The 21,374-nt window shown below is 34.1% G+C and overlaps 1 protein-coding gene across 1 annotated transcript in view; it reads left to right on the top strand.

Moving 5' to 3' along the window:
* Prrc1 (proline rich coiled-coil 1) overlaps window positions 1-21,374 on the top strand; it is a 40,628-nt gene that overhangs the window by 10,400 nt on the left and 8,854 nt on the right. Inside the window, exons 5-7 of the mRNA XM_026413833.2 lie at window positions 942-1,044; window positions 6,422-6,585; window positions 17,997-18,100. Coding sequence (XP_026269618.1) covers window positions 942-1,044; window positions 6,422-6,585; window positions 17,997-18,100 — 371 coding nt within the window. The remainder of the gene's footprint in view (window positions 1-941; window positions 1,045-6,421; window positions 6,586-17,996; window positions 18,101-21,374) is intronic.

Here is a 21,374-nt window from a genome sequence, read left to right as displayed (position 1 = left end):
GCCAAGAACGTCTCTCTTTCCACTCGTCATCCCCAGCTTAGCTCTTCAGGGCTTGGAATAGTAATAGCTCATGGTTCCTAGCATGCAGTTGGTAGGTAGTCTTAAATTTCAGTCTCAGGAACTCATCTTGTTCTGAGTTGCCTTAGTTTAATGGTAAGTTAGGAGAGGGGGCATCTGACTTATTACTCAGATGCCATCTAAGGAGGCACTGCTTCCTCAGGTGCTTTCACTCTTGGAGAAGCAGAAGGAAAGAATGGGCCCTGAGATGTGGTTCCTCAGCCTAACAGTGTGGTTCTAAGACTCCAGAGGAAGAGGTCTGGCTGAGAAGAGAATGGGAATGAACAAAATGAGAAACTGGAAGTAGGAAGAAAGGAAACTTTAAAAGAATATAGCTAAATGTTATATGTTAAAGTAATAGGGAACCATTCAGGGGGATGCAAATGAAAAGTGTTTTTTGTTTTTTTTTTTTTTTTTTACTATTTTTGTGTATTAGGGAACAGAGTATGGATATATATAGACATCAGATTCCAGTCTGTATTTGAGAACCTGAGGGATGTTTCATCTAATATTTTAGGTAAATAAGTAGAGATGAAGTATAAAAATATATTTATAAATAAAATGTACATAGAATATCATACATTCCAGGCCAGGGCTATTCAAAATGTGGTCTGAAGATTGCTGCTAGTTTACACGCAGCTATGGATCTGTGATGCCAATGGGAAGAGAACTTGAGAGGACCATTTAGAAATATTAATAATAACAATTTCCATTGCTCCAACCTCATTTTTTAATATATAAATATTTTTTAAAAGTTCTGGTCTGGGATGCATTGTAAACTTAAAAATTTTCCTCACAGTCAAAAAAGTTCATGATATTCTTTGTTTTGAATGAGTATCTATGAATTATTTGTTATTATCTATGTACTTATTTGTTTCATGCAGGGTGTGGCTGGAAATCCTATGGTGAAGTCTGTGCTTGATAAGACAAAACATTCAGTAGAAAGCATGATTACAACGCTGGACCCTGGCATGGCTCCATATATTAGTATGTATATAAGTTAAACGTATCTGCCATGTTTTAAAGTGTACATAAATGTCAGCCACTAATTGTAATTCTCAGTTCATTTCCATTGGTCATGTAATCAGTGGACATTCCTCTTATATTCTTGTATTAAGCTGTCCATCTTAGCTTTGGTGCTATTAATTCACCCTTTACTTAGTTACCATTAAACAAGTTTTGAAAACTCCACAGAATAGACTGTAAAAACAATATGAATTTTTAGTGTCATTACTTACTTTCTTAAAAATATAAATTAGTACTGCTTTGTATTAATTTGTTTTATTTTATTCACTGTTGACATTTGAAGTGATGCTTTTGTTTATACTTGGTTTGGGATTTTTTCCAGTTGTTTTAGATAATGTATGTATGCTTAAGTCAAGAATAATATTTTTAAGGATGCTAATCTAGTTATTAATAATAAATGTTTACTAGGTTTGTTGGGAGAACTATTTTAAATGCCTTTAAGCTCCTATCACCAAGAATCCTTCAGACAGTTGGCATAGAGATACTCTCTATTATTTAGCTTTTGTATACATATTCAGTATGTAAAGTAATATCTCTTATCTAGGTCAGTAACCATTATTAGTAATCCTATAGAAGATCTTTTGCAAACCAGAGCTTTATTACAGGTACTCAAACAGAAATTTGTTTGTTTATATTTTTTATTATTTTTAATAGTTATATGTGACAGTAGAATCTATTTTTGATATAATTATACAATCACAGAATATATCTTATTCTAATTAGGGTTCCAATCTTGTTGATGTACATCATGGTAAGATTCACTATGCTGTATTCATATAGGTACATAGGAAAATTATTTTTAGTGTTAGTATAAAATCAAGAGCATTCACTGGTCTTAACTCTGTTGTTAGTTCACTGTCTAGTACATGTCAGTGGACAAGACCTAGCAATGATTAAGTACCATTTATTGAATACTTATTCTGCCAGGTACTAATTCTCATAAGAGTTCTGGAAGGTAGGTATTTTTCTCAAATTTTAGGTCAGGAAATTGAATTCAAAGATGTGTTAGTAATTATTTTGGGTCACATACCCATAGCTTGGTGAAGCTAGATTGAATCCAAGTTTAATTGTTTACATTTTAGCCACTTTGCTTCCCTTGAAGTAGAAAATTCAATCAAAAATTAGACCAAAAACAATGAGAAATTATACCCCATCTGATTCAAATGTATGATATGTCAAGATCATTGTACTGTCATGTGTAACTAATTAAAACAAATTAAAAAAAATAAAAGAATGGCATATATAAGAAAAATAAATAAATAAAAAATAAAATAGTGCTGAGATATATCAAGTGAAAATACAAAGGCATCTCATAAGAACTCCTAGAAGCCAAGAAACCATGACAACATAGCTAATTTTGTATGTCCCTTTCTAAAATAAGCTGACTCATTGTGGAATGAAAAAAGTTGTCTTGTGATAATTCTCTGAATTAAATTATATCAAATAAAAAGTGCCTATAAAACTTTAAAAAATTAGACCAATTCAGTTGTTCTTTATGTTTCTAACAGTCCAAGAATTGAGAAGTTTGACTCTCTATATATTTGGTTTTGTATATTCGTAATAACCAGTTTGACATACTTAATGCATTATATGTATTCTTTTCTTCAGAAGTATGTATTTTGAATGAAGGAAAGAAATGTATATTTTTGGAGCTTTTGCTATTTTAATGGATGTAGTCCATGTTAGACTGTGAAAGCAATTATTTAATCCTTACAGCAGGTGGTGGCAGGTAGTTTTCTACAAAGAAACAAGCTCAGTGACTTTCCCAAAGTAACAAAGCTGATAAATGATAAAGCCAGGACTCCAACCCAAGATAATTTCTCAAACCAGTAGTCTGCACAACATCAAGAAAAAGGCATAAAATCAAAGGCAGGGGTCGTGAAGAAAGATATAGAAATGAAATTTCTGTTATTATGACAACATATAATTAGTTACCTTTAATATGTGATACAACAGTGTGTAAAAGCTGACACTTTACTGACAGCAAAAGCAATAATACCATTCTGATCTAACAAAACTCAATAAAACTTATGGCATTTTTACACAAATATGTTAGAAATCACTTGATATAAAATTTCAAATATATCAAAGAAATCACAAGAACTGTGAGATTTTAATTGCCTCCAAATTGGATCTTTCTAAATTCCTTTAACTAGTTCTCTCTTTATTATCATTAAAGACAGGGCCACTCATCACAAACTGAAAAGCCTTTGAGCTGCAGCTGAATGGATCAGTATTTAGTGATAGTCAAGATATGTCAATTATATTGATCTACTGTGTGCATGTGCGAATATGTAATAATGAATTTCACTATTATGTATAATTATACTCATCAATTTAAAAAAATGACATGTCCCACGTGGAAGAAAAAGTGAGAAAGGAGTGTTTATTCTTCTCTTTGCTATGTGACCCTTTGCTTGTAGGTTCTGATAACTGCTGAAATTCCAAGTTGAGAAGTGATATGTGGAATATTACATAATCAAGGAGAAGGAGTCTTTGATAAAAAATAACCTTCAATTGTTCCACAGATGTTTAGTTGGAAAAAATAGCCTTGCTTTTGAGGCAGATGTTTTATTTACAAACATCTTTCATGAGATATCTCTTTTACCAAGGATAGCCATTAATGGCTATTAAATATCAGAATATACTGTGCTTAGAACCAGGCTTTTGAATTTACCATGCTGGTTGATCATCACTAATCTTGAAATCTGAAGTCAAAATGCTCAATCTGACAGTCTTTGAGTACTGTTGTGATGGCACATGTGGAAGATTCCACATCTGACCTGTGATAGGTCACAGTCAAAATGCAGACTCACTAAAAATAGTATACCTTCCAGCTATATGTATAGGTGTATATGGAACAGATATGAATTTAACGTTTAGACATGGATCTGTCTTCAGAATATCTCTTTAGGTATATATAGGTAAATACTACAAAATCTGAAAAATTCGGAAATCCAAAACACTTCTAATCTCCAACATTTTGGATAAGGGATAATACTCAACTTGTATCACAAAATATTAGATTAAGATTTTTTAAAATAATGAAACATACTTGGTCAAATAGTTATATTAAGAAACAAAGCACAGGGTTTTAAAAATTAATTTATTTATTCTAATTAGGTATATATGACAGCAGAATGCATTTTGATTCATTGTACACAATTGCAGCACAACTTTTCATTTCTCTGGTTGTACATGATATAGTATCACACCACATGTGCAGTCGTACATGTACCTAGTGTGATAGTGTCCAGCTCATTTTACCATCATCCCTGCCCTCATATCCTCTCCCCTCCACTTTGCCCAATTACAGTTCCTCCATTTTTCACATATCCTACCCACCCCCCTTATGGATCAGCATCCACTTATTAGAACATTTTTGGGATTGGCTTACTTCACTTAGCGTATTCTCCAACTCCATCCATTTACCAGCAAATGCCATAATTTTATTCTCTTTTAATGCTGAATAATATTCATTGTGTATATATAGCACAGTTTCTTTATTCATTCATCTATTGAAGGGCATCTAGGTTGGTTCCATAGTTTAGCTATTGTGAATTGAGCTGCTGTAAACATTGATGTGGCTGCATTACTATAGTATTCTGATTTTAAGTCCTTTGGGTATAGACTGAGGAGTGGGATAGCTGGGTCAAATGGTGGTTATATTCCAGGTTTTCCAAGGAATTTCCATAGTGCTTTACAGATTGATTGCAGCAATTTGTGGTCCCACCAGCAATGTAAGAGTATGCCTTTCCCCACAAATCCTCTCCAACACTTATTGTTTTTTGTATTCTTGACAACTGTCATTCTGAATGAAATGAAATCTTAAGAGTAATTTTGTTTTGCATTTCTCTAATTGCTAGAGATGTTGAACCTTTTTTCATATATTTGTTGATCGATTGTGTATCTTCTTCTGAGAAGTGTTTGTTCAGATCCTTAGCCCATTTATTGATGGGGTTGTTTGTTTAGTTGGTATTAAGTTTTTTGAGTTCTTTATATATCCTGGAGATTAGTACTCTGACAAAAACACAGGTTTTTAGTATAATTGAAAGTTAAAGTATTTGAACTGATGAATAAAATGTGGTATACTCACCTTTTTAAAATTTCAAATTTCATAAATTATTTCGGTTTTCAGATATGCTTAAATATTTGTATTAGGACAGTAGTGCATGTGTAATTTACAAATAAATGTGTGATAAATGCTTTTTTAAAAAATGATGAAGATGTAGAATAAAAAATTTGATGATCCCCATACTGAAACTATTTCTTTGATAAAAAGCATATGTTATGAGAGTTCTTGTTTTTAGTTCATAGTTTTTATGAAACTCTTTGATGCACCACTTGCCATTAGTAATAGTTTTTATTTTCATTTTCTGGAATATCACAAATATATAACTTATACTGCACAAATTGGAAGTTTAAGTCTAGGATTGCTGTATAGTTGAAGGACTGCAAACTGGCAAGCACATGGTATTAGAAGTTTCATATAATAAGTATCTGTTTTTATTAACTAATAACAGAATAATTATTTGTATTTATAATCTTAAAAATGCAATTAATGTCTCCACCCAAATTGTAATTAGAAGAAGCTTAGCTAAATTAGTGTAGTAGACAAATAAGCTGTTTTCATATCTGTTGTGTCATCGAATTCAAATAGATAATCTGTGGAGTACTTTTAGGAACCATTATTAGATGCTGTAAAAGTATTCAATGAACAGATTAAATGTGGGAAGAACTTGGCTAAACTCATGATTTGTGAGATTTCTCAGAATCTCTGCTCTGTCAGTGTGTGTTGTGAATTTCACAGAAGGGGATGCAGTATGCAGTATCTCCCACAGTGTTTGACTACAGAATACTGTTTTCAGGCAAACTACTGTTGTATTCAGGAACATTTCATAGACTACCAAAAAATATCCTAGTTATGGCAGATATGATACTCAGAATTATTAGAAGGTATGTACCATTTAAGACTCCTTCATATACTGTATTAAATTCCTATTTTTAAAACTCAGAAAAAATTAGCAGTTTGGGGCTAATCACATGTTGGAATGAGATGCTCTTATACTTGATTAAAGGATGAAAAATATATCTGGTTATATCAAATGGTGTGGTAAAAAGAGGGTTCAGGTCCTGACATGAGCACTAAACAGCAGTGTTGCCTAAGGCAAGACTTTGTCAGCTTCAGTTTCCTTAGCCATACAAAAATGGTAATTATTTTTATCTTGCCTGGTTTTATGAAGTTGGAGTAATTATGTAAATATTAGCATATGGCATGGTAGTAATTATGAGAATTTCATTATTTTAATTTGGAATTGTAATTTTTTTTTTTTGGTAGAATCTGGAGGTGAGCTGGATATTGTGGTGACTTCAAATAAAGAAGTAAAAGTGGCTGCTGTCAGAGATGCCTTTCAGGAAGTCTTTGGTTTAGCTGTGGTTGTAGGGGAAGCTGGACAGTCTAATATTGCCCCACAACCAGTGGGCTATGCAGCTGGATTAAAAGTGAGTAAAAACACCTTTTTCAGGTTATGGAACCTTTCAATTAATTTTTCATCATTGTGATAATGATGTTGTGGTTTATATGGAGCTAATTGTGTTTTTATAATGATGTTGAATTAATGATTACTTTTAGTTAGAAAATTCTTAGGTATATTGAAGATATAGTGGCGTTTTAATTTAAAGAAATCTAAGATAGGTTGTAATTATTGGTGGAAGGAATGAAATATACTCAGCACAAAGAGAGTCCCAAAAGAAATCTTTAAAACTTAGTAACAACATTCAGATCAGCACCTAGAATTATAATATATATTGAATCTCACAAATTTCTTATTATTAGTATTAATAATCCTGAAAATGTTAAAGTTCCAGGAATTCTGCACTCTCCTCTTTAAGTTCTTTTTTCTTTGGTCTCTATTGTACTGTTACAGATAAATAGTGGCATACAAGCGTCTCTCCCAACTTAAAAAAGAAATAAGCCAAAGGAAGCACCACCAAATTCTTTGACCTCATTTGCCCTATACCCTACTACTTAAATTTGCTTTCTTTGAGAGTTGCCAACACTTTTCTCTAATTCTTCTCTTGCAGTCTCTTAAACCTGCCCCGAGCAGGTGTTTGCCTGCATCACTCCCCTGACAGTTCAGGGTTCTCCATGCTATTTGACTTACCAGTGGCTTTCTAGACAGTTGTTTCCATCTCTTTCTTATTTTTTTTTTTTCTCACTTGTCTTCTTGATACCACACTTTGGCTTCCTGGTTCACTGTTTCCCTGATGTTTCTGTGCCTCTTCTCAGCCTCTTCTTGGTCCTCTTCTCTGTCTACTCCCTTAGTGATCTCCTACCTTTCTTGATCTTAAGCCTCTTAGGTGTACCAGTAGTTCTGTTTCTGTCTCCACTGAGACCTAAGTCCTAATTTATATAAAACTTGCCCTTTGGATGACTTTCTTGAATATCTTAAATTTAATGCCTACAATTAAACTATTTCTGTCCCCTAGACTTGCTTTCCCACTCATCTCTGTCTCAATAGATGGCATTTATATCCTTCCATTTTCTTAGGCAAGAAACCTTGCAATCATTCTTAGCTTCTCGTACTTCTCATTTATAATTCATTAAGAAATCTTGTTTGTGAGACAGATAGTTCTTGGCTTTTGTTCTGGTTATGTCTTAGGAGGTTGCCTCAGACACTGAATTAGGGCATACTGAACCATTGTTTGCAAGGGAAATATAGGATTACATTTTTGCCAGCCTATATTTTTTGTGCTCTGTTTAAATACATCTTTGTATACATGTTTTTGGTGTTTTTTGTTTTGTTTTGCTTCATTATGTTGAAATGTTATAGGCAACAATACTGTAGCTCATGCTTGAATGAGATTTATTTAATACACACATTTTCTCCATGAGGTATATCACAGCCTCCTTGTGCTAAGGAACACTAGGCAGCATATAGCACTACACTTGGAGGCCATTTGATACAGAGAGATCAACAACAAGCACAAAAATGCCAAACCAAGGCACTGATAGAGAAAAAGACACTTGTTTCCAGTACACAAACTGAAACAAGAAGGCACAGATAGTATTCCTTGTTCATGTAACTGAAAATGTGAATATTGGGAAATGTGCATATCAGACAATTCAAATTTCTTGTGCTTCTGCGTATGTCTGATTTTGAGATAACAAATACATTCTAGTGATGAGTAAAATTCACCAATACAGGATTCACAAATAATGAGGATAACTGTATTTGCATTTAAGGAGAAATACATTCTGGTATGACATGCTGGCCATAAGGAATGTATAATAGTGTGCATTACTGAGACCATCTGAAAGCCACTTTACCTTATTCACTCTCTTCATAACAGAATGAGGTAAATAGCATAGCATATTTCAAGTTTTGATTATAATTAGCTACTAAATATAATTAGCCCACATTGATACTAGGTTATTTTAAATTGTACTGGATAGTGCTTTATGAATTTGAGGTACTTTTTCATGTTTAGTACTTTATTTGAATAGAATATGAAGCCCTTTACATGCCCCCCACCACCCAAAATCACTTTTCTGAATTTGAGGCTGTCAGGTAATGGTTACATTATATCTAAATATAGTGCATTATATACAATACAAATCAGATTACTTTTCATAATTCTCTGTTCTTACAGAAGAATGCTGTGGAGAATACATGCACTTTGAAATGTTTCTACTTTCTGGGGGATTTCCCTTGAACTTGGCTTTCACTACACATTTTCAGTTAGAATTTCTATGGTGCTAGAGGTTTACTCTTTATAAAATATAGCAAAGCTAACTGTGGACTGTGGGGTTTGTCTTCAATCTAATTTTGAAAAAAGTATGGTAAGTTAAATTTGTATACATAATAATTGTACATTTGATCAGTTGTGCACAGGTAAATATTAACATTGTAAAAGATTATATTTACTTTAAAGATGCAAGTCACATACCTAATACTGAGTTTGTACTTGCCAAATTTTAAGAGTGCTTTTGCAAATTAGAAAGTATTAATGATCTGAGAAGGAAGACTTTTCCAGATTTACTTTTAGAGAGGATAACCTGGATAAAATCCTAAAATAGAAACAGGTTATTGAACAAAGAAAATGGTAAGTACATTTCTTTGAACTTAGAGACTAAAGCAAGGGCTTTGTGTATTGTGAAGTACTATATAAATATGGAGGACAGTATTGGTATTACATAGGTGTGATGGCAAAAAAAATTTATTCATTTAATTCTCTAGTAGGGTTATTTGAATCTGGGAGATTAGAACTTGCCATTGTTGTATTAAGCAGTGAGAATGTATGGCTTTGGGTTTCAAGGCAAAGGTGGTGAAGACTGTAGGGGTTAGAGTAAGAATAGATGCTGAGATTGCAGGCATTCAGAAAGATGATTGGGTACTGAAGTATGAGCTTGTCACTGGGTAAAAGAAAGGTTGCAAATATACATATTTAAGAAGATAAAATGTATTAAAGATGGAGACGGGGACAGTTTACAAAATTTAGCAGCATAAAAGAATATAAATTTAGAAAAATTGATCATGTAGAAAGCCTGCTTTTTCATTGTGATTTTTAATGGGTCTTAAGTATTTTGTTTCATTAGATATTATTACACACAAGATACTTTAAAGAGACACTGAACTTGAAAGGCCGATAGGGAGTTTTTCCTCAAGAAAAACCTTATTTGAGAGTATTATTGGTAGTTTGGTTTGTTTCATGATTTTATTCATATTTGACAGATTTACTTCTGCTCTAAAGTTTTTGCCTTTAAAATTTAGATTTTTTTTTCACAATCTTTTAAATAAATAAAGTTGTGGCTGTGGCTCAGTGGTAGAGCACTTGCCTTGTATATGTGAGGCACTGGGTTCAATCCTCAGCACCACATAAAAGTAGATAAATAAAACTAATATTTTTATTAATTTGTCAGTTTGTTGTTGTTGTTGTTGTGTGTGTGTGTGTGTGTGTGTGTGTTAGAAACAAAGGGAGCTAATGAGAAAAAAAATTAATGTAGAATCTTAAAATACAAAACTTAACCAGTTTGTTTTTTCATCCTATCAGATTTTATTTGAAGTGAGTGGTTTCTCTGAACTAAACTTAATTTGCCCCTTTAAATATATGAAATAATTTAAGGAAATGAATCAATTCAGCCCAAATTAAAGTTAGGAAGTTTCTGAAACTTCTATGCCAGGTATTAGTTTTATCAAAAAGCAAATCATAGCTATGATCAGTGTTTCATAGCTTATTTTCAACAAATAAAGATATAGATAATACCTAGAAGCCATTTCAAGATGTGTAAAAGTATAGTTACTTATCTGAACCAAGTTGCCTAGTATAAATTCTCAGAGTACAATGTAAGCTCTAGGACCCTTCTGTTTCATAGCTCAGTTTGATGATTATTTCATTGTGAGCTCTAACTTACCTAATTATTGATCCCTCCTACAATATAAAATTTCATTCTTAAAACATTTGTAAAGAATGATTGATGTTAAAGTATCTTGCAATTCCAATGAAAGAGGCCAATTTAATTAATGTAGTAGTCAGAGGAAAAAAAAAAAAAGGCCAGATATGACTTCATTTTCATTTTCTCTTTTGGACTCCACAAACAAAAAAAGAATTAAACTTTTCTGCTTAGTTTATCATCTTATAGCTTGCAGGTACCAATTAATTTGGTGAATATTTTGTGAATCATATTAAATATAAATTCTGCACTGTGGGATAGTAAAAAGTGAAGAGACAGTCTCTATTCCCTGGAAGCATGATATCTAGGTTTGATGATGCAAAATCCCACTAATCTATTAGTTTTTTTTTAATTAACATGTACTTGAGTTTCATTTCTTTTCTTTCTTTTTTTTTTTTTGTATGTGTGTGTGTTGCTGGAAATTGAACCCAGGGCATTGTACATGCAAGGCAAGCACTTTTCTACCAACTGAGCTATGTCCCCTGCCCTTAAGTTTTTTATCAATGAAGAATCTAGCCATAGCTCCTTCCTGAGATGAGTGAATTAGGGAAATTTATAATATCTACTATAAAGAAATAAGTTCATCTTACCTATTATGTTTTTTTCAGAGTCAGCAGTTGCCTCCTTATTTCAGTGTCATTAGATTTAATGGCATTGTATTTATACTATTTATATACTGAACATTTGCCACCTAGGCCTTGGGAAGCCTTTATTTTCTTTTCCTTTAGTTTAGTTTTTCATGTAGCAAATTCTTACTTGAATGCCTGTTAGGTTAGGCTCTGTGCTAGAGCAAGCAAAAGTATCTGGTCTTGATTTTATTGTAGTTTAAATAATTTCTTTTTTTTTTATTTTTTTCTTTTTTATTTTTTAATTTTTTTTATTGGTTGTTCAAAACCTTACACGGCTCTTGACATATCATATTTCAGACATTAGTTTCAAGTGAGTTATGAACTCCCATTTTTACCCCAAATACAGATTGCAGAATCACATCAGTTACACATTCACCTTTTTACATAATGCCCTATTAGTAACTGTTGTATTCTGTTACCTTTCCTATCCTCTACTATCCCCCCTCCCCTCCCCTCCCATCTTCTCTCTCTATCCCATCTACTGTAATTCATTTCTCTCCTTGTTTTTTCTTCCAATTCCCCTCACAACCTCTTTTATGTAGTTTTTTTTAACAATGAGGGTCTCTTTCCATTTCCATGCAATTCCCCTTTTCTCTCCCTTTCCCTCCCTTCTCGTGTCTCTGTTTAATATCAATCTTTTCTTCCTGCTCTTTCTCCCTGCTCTATTCTTAGTTGCTCTCATTATATCAAAGAAGACATTTGGTATTTGTTTTTTAGGGATTGGCTGGCTTCACTAAGCATAATCTGCTCTAGTGCCATCCATTTCCCTGCAAATTCCATGAATTTGTCATTTTTTAGAGCTGCGTAATACTCCATGGTGTATAACTGCCACATTTTTTTAATCCATTCATCCATTGAAGGGCATCTGGGTTGGTTCCACAGTCTAGCTATTGTGAATTGTGCTGCTATGAACATCGATGTGGCAGTATCCCTGTAGTACGCTCTCTTAAGGTCTTCAGGGAATAGACCAAGAAGGGCAATAACTGGGTCAAATGGTGGTTCCATTCCCAGCTTTCCCAGGAATCTCCATACTGCTTTCCAAATTGGCTGAACCAATTTGCAGTCCCACCAGCAATGTACAAGAGTACCCTTTTCCCCACATCCTCTCCAGCACTTGTTATTGTTTGACTTCCTGATGGCTGCCAATCTTACTGGAGTGAGATGGTATCTTAGGGTAGTTTTGATTTGCATTTCTCTGACTGCTAGAGATGGTGAGCATTTTTTCATGTACTTGTTGATTGATTGTATGTCCTCCTCTGAGAAGTGTCTGTTCAGGTCCTTGGCCCATTTGTTGATTGGGGTATTTGTTGTCTTATTGTCTAATTTTTTGAGTTCTTTGTATACTCTGGATATTAAGGCTCTGTCTGAAGTGTGAGGAGTAAAAATTTGTTCCCATCATGTAGGCTCCCGATTTACTTCTCTTATTGTTTCTCTTGCTGTGAAAAAACTGTTTAGTTTAAGTAAGTCCCATTTGTTGATTCTTGCTGTTAACTCTTGTGCTATAGGCGTCCTGTTAAGGAATTTGGAGCCTGATCCCACAATATGTAGATCGTAGCCAACTTTTTCTTCTATCATAAGCAGAGTCTCTGATTTGATATCCAGGTCCTTGATCCATTTTGAGCTCACTTTTGTGCATGGTGAGAGGAGGGGATTCAGTTTCATTTTGTTGCATATGGATTTCTAGTTTTCCCAACACCATTTGTTGAAGATGCTATCCTTCCTCCATTGCATGCTTTTAGCCCCTTTATCAAATATAAGATAGTTGTAACTTTGTGGATTAGTCTCTGTATCCTCTATTCTGTACCATTGGTCCACCCGCCTGTTTTGGTACCAGTACCATGCTGTTTTTGCTACTATTGCTCTGTAGTATAGTTTGAAATCTGGTATTGCTATACCACCTGATTCACACTTCCTGCTCAGAATTGCTTTTGCTATTCTGGGTCTTTTATTTCTCCATATGAATTTCATGATTGCTTTATCTATTTCTACAAGCAGTGCCATTGGGATTTTGATTGGCATTGCATTAAACCTATAGAGGACTTTTGGTAATATTGCCATTTTGATGATGTTAGTTCTGCCTATCCATGAACAGGGTATATCTTTCCATCTTCGAAGATCTTCTTCTACTTCTCTTTTTAGGGTTCTGTAGTTTTCATTGTATAAATCTTTCACCTCTTTTGTTAGGTTGATTCCCAAGTATTTTATTTTTTTTGAGGATATTGTGAATGGAGTGTTTTTCCTCACTTCCGTTTCAGAAGTTTTGTCACTGATATACAGAAATGCCTTTGATTTGTGCGTGTTGATTTTATAACCTGCCACTTTGCCGAATTCATTTATTAGTTCTAGTAGTTTTTTTGTAGACCCTTTTGGGTCTTCTATGTATAGAATCATGTCATCTGCAAATAGTGATAATTTAAGTTCATCTTTTCCAATTTTTATGCCTTTAATTTCTTTCGTTTGTCTAATTGCTCTGGCCAGTGTTTCGAGAACTATATTGAATAGAAGTGGTGATAAAGGGCATCCCTGTCTTGTTCCAGATTTTAGAGGGAATGCCTCCAATTTTTCTCCGTTCAGAATGATGTTAGCCTGGGGCTTAGCGTAGATAGCTTTCACAATATCAAGGTAAGTTCCTGTTATCCCTAGTTTTTCTAATGTTTTGAACATAAAGGGATGCTGTACTTTGTCGAATGCTTTTTCTGCGTCTATCGAGATGATCATATGGTTCTTATCTTTAAGTCTATTGATATGGTGAATAACATTTATTGATTTCCGTATATTGAACCATCCCTGCATCCCAGGGATGAATCCTACTTGATCATAGTGCACAATTTTTTTGATGTGTCTTTGTATCCGATTCGCCAGAATTTTATTGAGGATTTTTGCATCTAGGTTCATCAGAGATATTGGTCTGTAGTTTTCTTTCTTTGAAATGTCTGTCTGGTTTCGGAATCAATGTGATGTTGGCCTCATAGAATGAATTTGGAAGAACTCCCTCTTTTTCTATTTCCTGAAATAACTTGAAAAGTATTGGTATTAATTCTTCTTTAAAGGTTTTGTAAAACTCCGCTGTATACCCATCCGGTCCTGGGCTTTTCTTGGTTGGTAGTCTTTTGATTACTTCTTCAATTTCATCCATTGATATTGGTCTGTTCAAATCGTGTGTGTCCTCCTGACTCAGTCTGGGCAAGTCATATGTCTTAAGAAATTTATCGATGTCTTCACTATCTTCTATTTTATTGGAATATAGGTTTTCAAAATAATTTCTAATTATCTTCTGTATTTCTGTGGCGTCTGTTGTGATATTGCCTTTTTCATCCCTTATGTTAGTAATTTGAGTTCTCTCTCTTCTTCTCTTCGTTAGCATGGCTAAGGGTCTGTCAATCTTGTTTATTTTTTCAAAGAACCAACTTTTAGTTTTGTTAATTTTTTCAATAGTTTCTTTTGTTTCAATTTCATTGATTTCCGCTCTGATTTTAATTATTTCTTGCTTTCTGCTGCATTTACTATTGTTTTGCTCTTCCTTTTCTAGGGCTTTGAGATGAAGTGTGAGCTCATTTATTTGTTGGTTTTTCCTTTTTTTGAGGAATGACCTCCAGGCGATGAATTTCCCTCTTAAAACTGCTTTCATTGTGTCCCATAGATTCCGATATGTTGTGTCTGAATTTTCATTTATCTCTAAGAATTTTTTGATTTCCTCCTTTATGTCTTCTGTAACCCCTTGATCATTCAGTAACATATTGTTCATTTTCCATGTGATATTGGATTTTCCCTTCCTTCTTTTATCATTAATTTCCAGTTTCAATCCATTATGATCAGATAAAATGCATGGTATAATCTCCACCCCTTTATATTTATTGAGGGTTGCCCTATGGCATAATATATGGTCTATTTTTGAGAAGGATCCATGTGCTGCTGAGAAAAAAGTATATCCATTCGATGATGGTTGGTATATTCTATATATGTCAGTTACGTCTAGGTTATTGATTGTGGTATTGAGTTCTATAGTTTCTTTATTCAACTTTTGCTTGGAGGTTCTGTCCAATGGTGAGAGAGGTGTGTTGAAGTCACCCATAATTATTGTGTTGTGATCTATTTGATTCTTGAACTTGAGGAGAATTTGTTTTATGTATTTCGTAGCACCGTTATTTGGTGCATAAATATTGATAATTGTTATATCTTGTTGTTTAATGGTTCCTTTTAACAGTATATAATGTCCTTCCTTATCCCTTTGGATTAACTTAGTCTTGAAGTCGATTTTATTCGATATGAGGATGGCCACACCTGCTTGCTTGCGCGGACCGTGTGCGTGGTATATTTTTTCCCAACCTTTCACCTTCAGCCTGTGTATGTCTTTTCCAGTCAGGTGTGTCTCCTGGAGGCAGCATATTGTTGGATTTGTTTTTTTAATCCATGTTACCAGCCTATGTCGCTTTATTGGAGTGTTTAAACCATTAATGTTTAGAGTTACTATTGATATATGGCTTGTACTTCCAGCCATGTTTGATTCTTTATCTCTCTTTTTTTTTTTTTTTAATATTTCGTTTGTTTCTCCATGATTACCTTTCCCCGCTCCATCTGTCTTTACTGAGGTACTTCCCACTGTTGGCTTTGGTTATTGTTTTCCATTTCTTCCTCGTGAAGTGTTTTGCTCAAGATGCTTTGCAACGCTGGTTTTCTGGCTGCAAATTCTTTTAGTTTTTGTTTATCGTGAAAGATTTTTATTTCGTTGTCGTATCTGAAGCTTAATTTTGCTGGGTACAGAATTCTTGGTTGGCATCCGTTGTCTTTCAGTGTTTGAAATACGTTGTTCCAGGATCTTCTCGCTTTCAGCGTCTGAGTTGAAAAGTCTGTTGTTAACCTTATTGGTTTACCCCTGAATGTAATCTTTCTCTTTTCTCTTGCAGCTTTTAATATTTTCTCTTTGTTCTGTATATTGGATATCTTCATAACAATGTGTCTTGGCGTTGGTCTACTGTGATTTTGTATTCTCGGTGTCCTGTATGCATCTACAATTTGTATATCTGTTTCCCTTTTTATTTCTGGAAAGTTTTCTGCAATTATTTCATCTAGTAGATTACTCATTCCCCTGGTTTGAATCTCTATCCCTTCCTCTATCCCAATGACTCTTAAATTTGGTATTTTTATATTATCACATATCTCTTGTAGGTTTCTCTCGTGATTTTTAACCAGCCTATCTGAGTTGGCTAGACTCTTTTCCAGATGATATATTTTGTCTTCGTTATCTGACGTTCTGGCTTCTACTTGCTCCACTCTATTAATGATACTCTCATTTGAGTTTTTAATTTGGTTTATAATTTCCCTCATTTCTAAGATCATTGTTTGATTCTTTTTTATAGTCTCTATCTCCTGATAAAGATGCTTAACTTCTTTTATCTGTTTATGTAATTCCTTCTCAATGTGTTCTTTCGCTGCTTGAATTTGCTGTCTCGTATCCTCTTTAAGGTTCCGTTCCATCTGTCTCAGGTGATCCATGAGTTCTTTATATGACCATTTTTCTGGTGACTCTATATCCTCCTGAATATTTAGGCTGCCCTGCATTGTTTGCACTCCTTTTCTTCCTTGCTTTTTCATGCTGTTCATATTGTTTCTTGTTCTGTTTGACTGCTGAGTTACTGTTTACTCCTATAAATTTATTTGATGCTTGGGAGGAAAGGTATTAGAAGGGATGGGAAGAAGTCATAGTTCCCTGTAGGTCTCCTTTCAGTGGAATTTTGCTTGAAGTTTCTCAGCCTGACGCCTGTGGGTGTATTAATGAGTCTCTCTGATCCCCTTACCACGGACGCATTGAATGTGCTGCCTCTTCGCCGGCGGCCATGTTCTTCCAGAATTTCCTTTTAAGGTGATCTAGTTTAAATAATTTCATTTTTCCAAGGTAGTGTCTTAAAATGTTGTACCTGTTCTCCTAGAGTGGTCATGTTCTCTTCATTTGTGTTAAAAAAATTTATTTGTCCCTAAAAATGTTCTAGCCTTCTTAATTTTCATTTGAATGAGATTGATCATTTTTTCTTATTCTCTTTGTTTAGCTCTTCTTTCCTTAAAATTGGTATATTATCATCACTAATTTTGTTCAGAAATGGGATGATTTTGAACACATTGCCTTATGAACATATTTATCACTTCATTCATGAACTGATTCAGATAAAAGTAGTAAACATGAACCATTCCTCACTAATCCAACTTTTAAATTCTTATTGTATGATATATGTTTAGTGCATGATTTTGAGTTATCTGTGCAGTGTTCCCAACCACTCAGTTTTGCTTCATTAATGGTAATTATTTCATGAATAAGCTTTGGTATAATGTATATATTTTCATGTTTTTATTGTAAATAACTAGTCATTTTGATGCATGTATATTTAAATGAAATTATTTAAAAAAAAGAGAGAGAGAAAGCATTTGCCTACATAAAAAGTCAAGAGAATTGGCTAAGAAACTACTGGGATTGATAAAATTTTATTAAGTAAGATGGTCTCTTGCCAGATAAACACTAAAAAATGCAATTTTCTTATATTAGTGTTCAGTTAGAAAATGTAATTTAAAATAATCAATTTAACAGTGGTAGCCAGCGTAATAGTACAGAAGGGAATAATTTAGGATGTGTTCCCCAAACTCAATACTAAGCGAATGTGATTGGACTTTTTCAGTTTTCACTCTATATTTATGTATTGTTTGAACATTTATATCACTATAAATGTTCAAACAGTACGTATATGTGTGTTTGTTTATAAATGCTTGCAAATATTATGTGTGTAATCATAAATTAGTATATTTTAGAAAAATGGTTTCCAGTCTATGCTGTTGTTTTTTAGGGTGCCCAGGAACGTATAGACAGTTTGCGACGAACTGGAGTGATCCATGAAAAGCAGACTGCTGTGTCTGTAGAACACTTCATTGCAGAATTGCTGCCTGACAAGTAAGAGACTTATTTCTCTTAGAAGCAAAATAAAGTTGGGTCTAGGAGTTCATACGGAATGCCAAGCAAAAAGTATTATCTCCTATTGTAGAATCAGAAGGAAGTGTGTTCTGATGCTGGCTCCATCCCTTACCCAGCTGTGTCCTGTGTAGCTTAGCTGAAACTTCTGTCTTTGCTTCTGTTTTTTTTTTTTTTTTAATTATAAACGGAGATAATAATGCCTGCTTTCTAAGATTGTGCTGATGATTGCTAGATAGTACGAAATATAAGATGATACAGTGTTGGCTATAATGACCTTGGGTAGAAAACACAGTCCTTCCACATGATGAATTCAAAATAATGGAAGGCACAAGCAAGACCGCTTGATGGCAGTCACTGAGTTTGATTTTCTACTGAGTGAACTCTCTCATGTATTTAGTTTAGAAAACTTCCAAATAGCATAATTGATCATTGTTTTTGAGGGCTCTTTTTTTTCCCCCAATGGAAAAACCTTTGTGGATATGCTAAGTTACATTTTGTTGTAATAACTACCCTTTGTTAAAAAATCTTTCTTTTTAATTGAATTGTGGTTTTGTTAATTTTTTTGGGGGGGGGTATGTTTGGTATAGAATAACAATGTGACTAGTACTTTGTGGCTAATATGGAAAAAAGAAAAGAAATGAAAACTCCTCCGATTTTGAGGGCATATTAGGTAGCCAGCTGAGAGAAGAGTTATGTACAGGTGAACTGCTTTATATGATTATATAAAAATTATCTAATTTTTACTAATATAATATTATATGAAGTTTCAGTGGAGGTAACTCAGTATGGAAATAATGTCACATGAAATTCAGGAATGGTTAAGACTGGAACTGGAATTTGAAAAGGAGGTAAAATTTGGATAAGTAGAAAGAAGTAGGTAGGACATTCTGGGTGGAGGAAATGTTTGAAGGTAATTAAAAGGTATTCTAGGGTTAGCAGAGGTTTCTTGAATAGGATATCAAGAAGTGGGGACAGTTTGTGAAGAGCTTTGCATTCTAGGTTGAAAAGTTTGAACTTTGTGAGCACAATGATGATTATTTTATTTTCCCTCTCTGGTAACCTTTTACTATTTATTTAATGACTACCTCAGAAATTACAGTGTGCCTTTTTGGTGTATTACATTATAATAAAAGCTATGATAATACTAGAATCACTTTTAAAGCTGTTCATCTCTCTCTTTTTTTTTTTTTTTACTTTTTGCAGTATTCTTGTCAAGTATCTTAATTCTGCATGTTTTAAACTCCTAAGACATCACTAGTATTGTTCTGTGCAGTCAGTATTCATTTATTATGATTCTGAAGTTCTTCCTACATTTTTGTTTTTCTGTCAGTAATCTTCCCTCTGCCTAAAGAACTTCCTTTGATACTACATTATAATATAGGATTACTCACTGTGAATTCTCTTAGCTTTTACTTACTTGAAATTGCTTTAATTCATCTTAATTTTTGTTGGATGTAGAAATCTAGGTTGGTAATTCTTTCAACACTTTCAATTAAGAAGTCAGCCATGGTGGGCACGGTGGCACATGACTATAATCCCAACAGCTCAGGAGGCTGAGACAGGAGGATCATGAATTCAAAGGCAGCCTCAGCCTCAGCAGTGGCGAGGTGTTAAACAACTCAGTGAGACCCTGTCTCTAAATAAAATACAAAATAGAGCTGGGGATATGGCTCAGTGGTTAAGTGCCCCTTAGTTCAATTTCTGATACCAAAAAAAAAAAAAAAGAAGTCAGCCATCATCATATTATTTCATTTGTGTAAAGATAATTTGTTGTTTGTTCTGGCTGCTTTTAGGACATTGTCATTTTGTTTTTGCAGTTTTTCTGTGGTATGCCTAGGTATGTTTTGTTTGCCGGCCTCCTTTTATAATTCTTTTTTCTGGGGGAACAGGGAATTTACTAAGCTTATTGATTCTGTAGATTGATGTCCTTCATCAGTTTGGGATTCTAAGTCACTCTTTAAGACTTGCTGCTTTGTCTAGGACTCAGATTACAACTTGTTCACCTTTTGACAGAGTCACACACTTTCCACATTGTCAGGTTTTTATTCCAAACTCTGCTTTTTCTATTTCCTCATTAATTTCTTCCTTCTCTAGTCCACTGATCCTGCCTTCTGTGTCCAGCCTGTTGGGCAGCTCATATGTTAAATTCTTTTTTTAAAAAAAATGTATTTGCTGAGTATCTACATATATTTATCTCTTTTGACTATCTTCTTTGTTCAGTTATTTTGTATCAGTTATTTTTAACTCCTTGTCTGTGAGTCCTAATATTTGGGACTTTAGTCTCTTTTTCTTTCTAGTCTGTCCCTGAATATGGTGCTGTCCCTGAAGGCCTACTAATCTTCAAAAACCAGATGTTGTTTAGAAAACACTCCAGAGTCCTCAGGTGATGTTGAGAAGTACACACCTTTCTCCGATAAGCAGAGCTGTATGAGGAAGCTGGCAGTGTGTTTTAGTCACAATCTCAGCTTTGTTTTGGGTCACCTTAAGGCTTTAAGCTGGGGAAGGAAAGTTTTTGCTATCGTGTTTTGTCCTTGTTTCTGCAGCTCTTCAGTTTTTCTCAGTATATGATGTAACTCATGTGGCTTTTCACCGGGAGCACTGACCTGCCATAAATTCCTCCATCACACCTTAATGTGGTATTTCCCCCCTCAAATACCTTTTAAGCAAAACAGTAGAATACTACAAAGACCAAGAATGCCAAATACTAAATAATATCAGGAAGTCTGGTGATGGTTGCTAGTATGGATTAAGGAGGAAAGAGGACAGAGGGTTTGTGACAGTAAAGTACACAGAGTGCTGAGAGAGGGAAGAGAAGACAACAGAGTAAAAACTAGAATCCCCAACACTTGATCTTTCAAACTGTGGCTACTTTCAGAGTTCCTATAGGAAATAAATGCACAGAAAATAATTTCAAGAAAATGCATGCTTAGAACTGAGTCTAGAAAAGACAAATTCAGGAAAAGCAAGGCAGTTAAAGAAGAAATACAAGGTTTATGGCCCCTAAAAAGGAATAGAGCTTGTTTAGGACGGGGAGAGAAACTGAAAGTTTCCTTAGAAAGAAGCACTGGGAACAGAAGTGGAGGAGTTGTGGGGAGGGATAATGGTGGTTGCAGTTTCATGTTGACTGATTTGAAGAGAAGGGGAAGCCAATCTCTAGCATGGTAGTATTTTAAAGAATAAGGGACCCTGAAGTTCTGATGTGTATTCACTTGCATGACAAGAGAAATTCTATTTATGCTTCAGTGACTCTGTT

The sequence above is a fragment of the Urocitellus parryii genome, chromosome 1 (genome assembly GCF_045843805.1).
Source record: "Urocitellus parryii isolate mUroPar1 chromosome 1, mUroPar1.hap1, whole genome shotgun sequence".
In the NCBI taxonomy this organism is placed as follows: domain Eukaryota; kingdom Metazoa; phylum Chordata; class Mammalia; order Rodentia; family Sciuridae; genus Urocitellus; species Urocitellus parryii.
Note: the sequence above shows the minus strand (reverse complement) of the source record. Positions and strands in the feature narration are given on the sequence as shown.